At 40.0% G+C, this 4,575-nt stretch overlaps 1 protein-coding gene across 1 annotated transcript; it reads right to left on the bottom strand.

Annotated features, from left to right (window-relative positions):
* Positions 1-516: 516 nt before the first annotated feature.
* On the bottom strand, positions 517-4,345 carry LOC143265281 (uncharacterized). Its single transcript, XM_076536518.1, has 2 exons — positions 4,026-4,345; positions 517-1,305 (listed from the first exon to the last, which is right to left on the bottom strand). Exons 1-2 carry the CDS (start codon positions 4,052-4,054, stop codon positions 522-524), a joined length of 813 nt encoding a protein of 270 aa, XP_076392633.1. The 5' UTR covers positions 4,055-4,345; the 3' UTR covers positions 517-521.
* Positions 4,346-4,575: the final 230 nt, after the last annotated feature.

Here is a 4,575-nt window from a genome sequence, read left to right as displayed (position 1 = left end):
TTCTAATACCACAAAATCTGTACTAGCTATACAGTTAGGTCCTAAATGTATAATACTTGGCTTGGTTAATGTTACAAACTTCGAATTTTGTCCGCAAAGTATTTGTACTTGTTCGTTTCCACGAGGAATAAGTATCCAATCTGTACCGGTTTGCAACAGTAAGTATAACGAGTATTGCATGATTCTAATAAAGGGTGTGCAGATCTTAGCGCTGTTATCGAAGACTTCTTTCAACCAACGGCTTAAACAATTTTGTTCCCTTGTTATTCTATACTTCGGTTCTAAACGTTTACAATAATAGACGTGGTTTAACTTCTTACAACTATTAAGGAAAAAGAAGGAACTCGGCGACATTTGTGTTCTTTCCATATTTGTAATGACGTAATCTTGTGGAGCCTCTAAACGAATGATGGTACCGTCAGTCTGAACACTTGGTATAGAGTGTACTTTGTATTGCATATAAAAGTTTGTTTCAAGAATTGATATTTTAACTACGGATACTAATCTCTTATCTATTATGCCTATTTCCGATTTGTACCCTTTTCCGCCCTTATTTTCTGTACTATTTCAAAAAAAACTTGAGGTTCTATTACATTTGGCGATATATTGCCCTGTTTACCGTCTAGTATAGCCTGATTAGTTATATCTACATTTCGTTGGTAACTAAGAATCTCTAATTCCAATATTACACCTAATTCGAGAATTGTATCAGCTAGCAGATTGGTTCTTTCGTTGTTTTCTATTTTATTAATGTCTAAATTCATAGTGCCTATTTTCCGTTTATAATCCTCCAACAAGTTGTCATTTCTTTCTAATACTACTTTTAATATATTGGTCTGATTCTTAAATAATTCCGCGTTACGCTTGTTATCCTTATGTACTAAATCTATTTCACGATTATAATATTCTGCGTCTTCATTACTCATTGTTCCGAAGAGGATCTTGCTCACGTCACCAATGAAATTGAATACGCCGCGGCGCACTCGCTTTGACCAGGATAACTCATAGCCTACCGAAGAAAATAATCGCTCACGATCTTTCCTGGCTTGTAGTAGGCATCTCTCCAGTTGGTATATTGTCCGATTATGAAGACCGCCTATGTCCAATTTCCTTATGCTCCTGATACCCTCTTCGATGTGGGCCTCTTGCTGGATAAGGTCCTCAAGTGGCAGGTAACTAATTACCCTCCATTCCTCAGTGAACAACCTCAGTTGTCCTAAAGGCTCCAGGTAGAAGGTTGGTAGGGTTTCGAACTCACGAATCCCGTACTGCGCCTCCTCACCCTGCACACTGACCCCTAGGGCCCTGAAATATTTAAATTAGCAAATTTACATCGATTTTTGTGTATTAATACAGATTTCCGATATTTTTGAATCAGTATGTTTGTTGCTTCTTTCAATTTTTGAAAAGATTCGCGTTGCCTAGGGCCAAATTCAAATGGTGTGTTTTTAATCAAAAGTAAGTTAAGCGGCCGCGCTATTTTGGAGAATCCCCTGACAAATTTGCGGTAGTATCCTGCCAACCCCAGGAATTGTTTTATTTGTTTCGGCGTTTTTGGTTCCGGGAAATCTTGAACGGCTTTTATCTTCTCTGGATTAGGCTTCACTCCTTTCTCAGTGATGATATGTCCTAAATACTGTAACTCTGGTTTCAAATACTCACATTTATCGGGTTCCAATTTTAAATTGAATCGTCGAAGTCTGTCGAGCACCTCTATGAGATTCTGATTATGTTCCTCCAATGTTTGACCGAAAACTATAATGTCGTCCATAAGAACAAAACATATTCGGCCTATCAAACCCCGAAATGCTCTATTCATCACCCGTTGAAAAGTAGCGGGCGCATTTTTAAGTCCAAAAGGCATGTGCAAGAATTCGTAGTGACCCTTGTCGGTTGAGAATGCTGTTTTTTCTCTCGATGACTCTTCCAAAGGAACCTGGTGAAATCCGGAGGCTAAATCAAATGCTGAAAAATACCTTGCCTTTCCCAGTTGATCAAGGATTTCTTCGATATTCGGAAGTGGGTATGCATCCTGTTTCGTCAACTCGTTTATCTTCCTGAAGTCTACGACAATTCTCCATTTCTTCTTTCCCGAGATGTCATCCTTTTTGGGAACTACCCATAACGGAGAATTATAAGGCGAGTTCGATGACTGTATAATTCCCTTGTCCAGCATTTCTCCCACCTGTCGTGTTATCTCTTCTTGGTGTATTGGCGGGTGTCTATACTATTTTTGATTAATGATTTTATTTTCAATTAGTTCGATCTTGTGGGTATCCAAGTTGGTTTTTGGTTGAGGGTCACCAGGTAAATAATAACAATCATTGTATCTGGAAATAATTGACCATAGGGATTGACGGTCATCTTCTGCCAGAATGTGTTGTAGTCGGGTCCTTTCTTCTAATAATTTTATACGTACAAAATCTTGATTAAAGCAAAGAATTTCATCGTTTGTATTCCTACCTCGAAAAATTATCGTCCTCCGTTTCACATCGACCAAAGCGTTCTCATCGCGCAGGAAGGGTTGTCCTATAATACCGTCTTGCTCTATAGGAAAGTCATCTTCAACAATTGCAAATATGTGTGTTCGTGTGCCACAATCCACTTCACAATCTTCGGTGGTTGTCAGAGTCGAGCGATTTATTCCCGTGAGGTTCCGGGTCCTTTGGATAATTCTATGTCCGTTAACACATCCTCTTTTAATAACATTGATTCCTGCTCCGGTGTCTGCCAAGAACCTGACGGGTCTATCGTGTACCCTGATGACAAGTTCGGCTCCGGTTGCTCCATTGATCCGATATATTTTATGTGATGAGTGTTTTCCGGTGGTCGCGGTATATTCAGAGCTTCGCGAAAATTTGGACAATTACGCGCGTAATGATTTATTCCATTGCAACGATAACATTTTAGGGGCTGTGGTGTTGTCACAAAAGATTGACTGGGTCTAGCTGCGGTACTGTAAACAGGGCCATTTCCTGATCTCGGTACCTGATTCCTGGCAGGTGTTACGGTCAGGGGTCTAGGCAATGCAAACCCTGCTTGAATAGGCCTCGGTTGTACAGGTCTAAACGAAGGGACGCGGTTAATTCCAAAGGCTTGCTGTCTGGCGAGTCGTGCAGCATATGCTGTCCTTTCTTCGTTTAACGCGAGATTTTGAGCTTCCTTAAGTGTCGCTGGTCGATTTGCCGTAACCATTATCCTAAGTGATTCTTGTAACCCACGCAAATACAAATTCAATCCTGTCTGCCTTTCGTTTATTAAGGTATAGTGTCTATGCTCCGGCGTCAAGTTAGGTGTATTAGAAATAGCCCGTTCGACTGCTATTTGACAGGTCATAAACCGTTTATTGTACTCTAAAATATTTTCACCCGGTTTTTGAAGACAAAAATTCCTTTCGGTTTGCACCACGTCCAAGGTCTTAAATTCTCCGAATTGCGTGCGTAACACCTGTATCAATTCTTCTATGCGCGTGGTAACGTATCCCTCGAGAAGTCGTTTTTCACTTGACCGGATTTTATGCGCCCTGATCAGTCTCGCGAACCGTGATTGATATTGTCTAGGTATACGCGTAACGCTTTCCTCTATTTGTGATATGAAAGATTCAACCGTAATAGACCAGTTATCAAATTCCGGTAAAGCTTTGACCTCGTTCCATAAAAATTTAGAAATCCTCTCCTCTTCAATGAAATTAATACTAGATGTTTCGGGTCCTACCGCCGGCTGTGGTACATCTTCATTTTCGAATTCTATTCTATTAGCCGTATTGTGATCTTCTGTTATCACCGAACTACCCCCTGCCGAGTTTCTACTATTTTCCAGAGAAGTTATCTTAGTCGCAAGCGTTAGGACAATTTCTTTCAGTTCTTGCATATCTTTTATCACCTGACTAGAATCCATTGTAGTGAATGATTTGAAAACCTGACCGCATTCTTCGTCTGAATTTGAGGATTGGGTTAAATTTGAGATGCTATCGTCGTCAAAGAACTCTCACGGATTCCGATATTCAGTAAAAGACATCAACTTACAGCAGAACAAGCGTTGCTATGATCTTCATGTGTATTTCCCCTTTTCCGTCTTCTTAATTCCTCACAGGAGCTCTTCGATCTTGATATCCAATGCACTTATTTAACACCACGTAAAGTTCTAAGAGTCTCTTCCGTAGATTTCTACGAACGCGATCCCACTTCTGACACCAAAATTTTATATGTGATGCCCGGTTCGAATCAGCTTCCTCAGAAACTGATCTCGGAGAATGAGGTATCACTTAAGGAATAAATACTTCGAGATCGACGTTCGCAGAGAAAATATACTTTTTATTTCGTAATTACACTGACAATGCTTAAGTAACCGGAAAATACAAGAGACTGAACGGAGGACCAGAAAAGTAGGGTTATATAAAGATTTCGGAAAATGTACTTTGAACGGTGAGAATGCAAGAGGAAAGAAAGAAGAGTCGAAGAGCGAAATGTGACTAAGAGTGAAAGTTGGTGACGAATATGAATCAATGTTTGGCTGTGATAGGATAGGATAGGATAGGATAGGATAGGATAGGATAGGATAAGAATGACTAATTGT

Source organism: Megachile rotundata, chromosome 10 (assembly GCF_050947335.1).
Source record: "Megachile rotundata isolate GNS110a chromosome 10, iyMegRotu1, whole genome shotgun sequence".
Lineage (NCBI taxonomy): Eukaryota > Metazoa > Arthropoda > Insecta > Hymenoptera > Megachilidae > Megachile > Megachile rotundata.
Note: the sequence above shows the minus strand (reverse complement) of the source record. Positions and strands in the feature narration are given on the sequence as shown.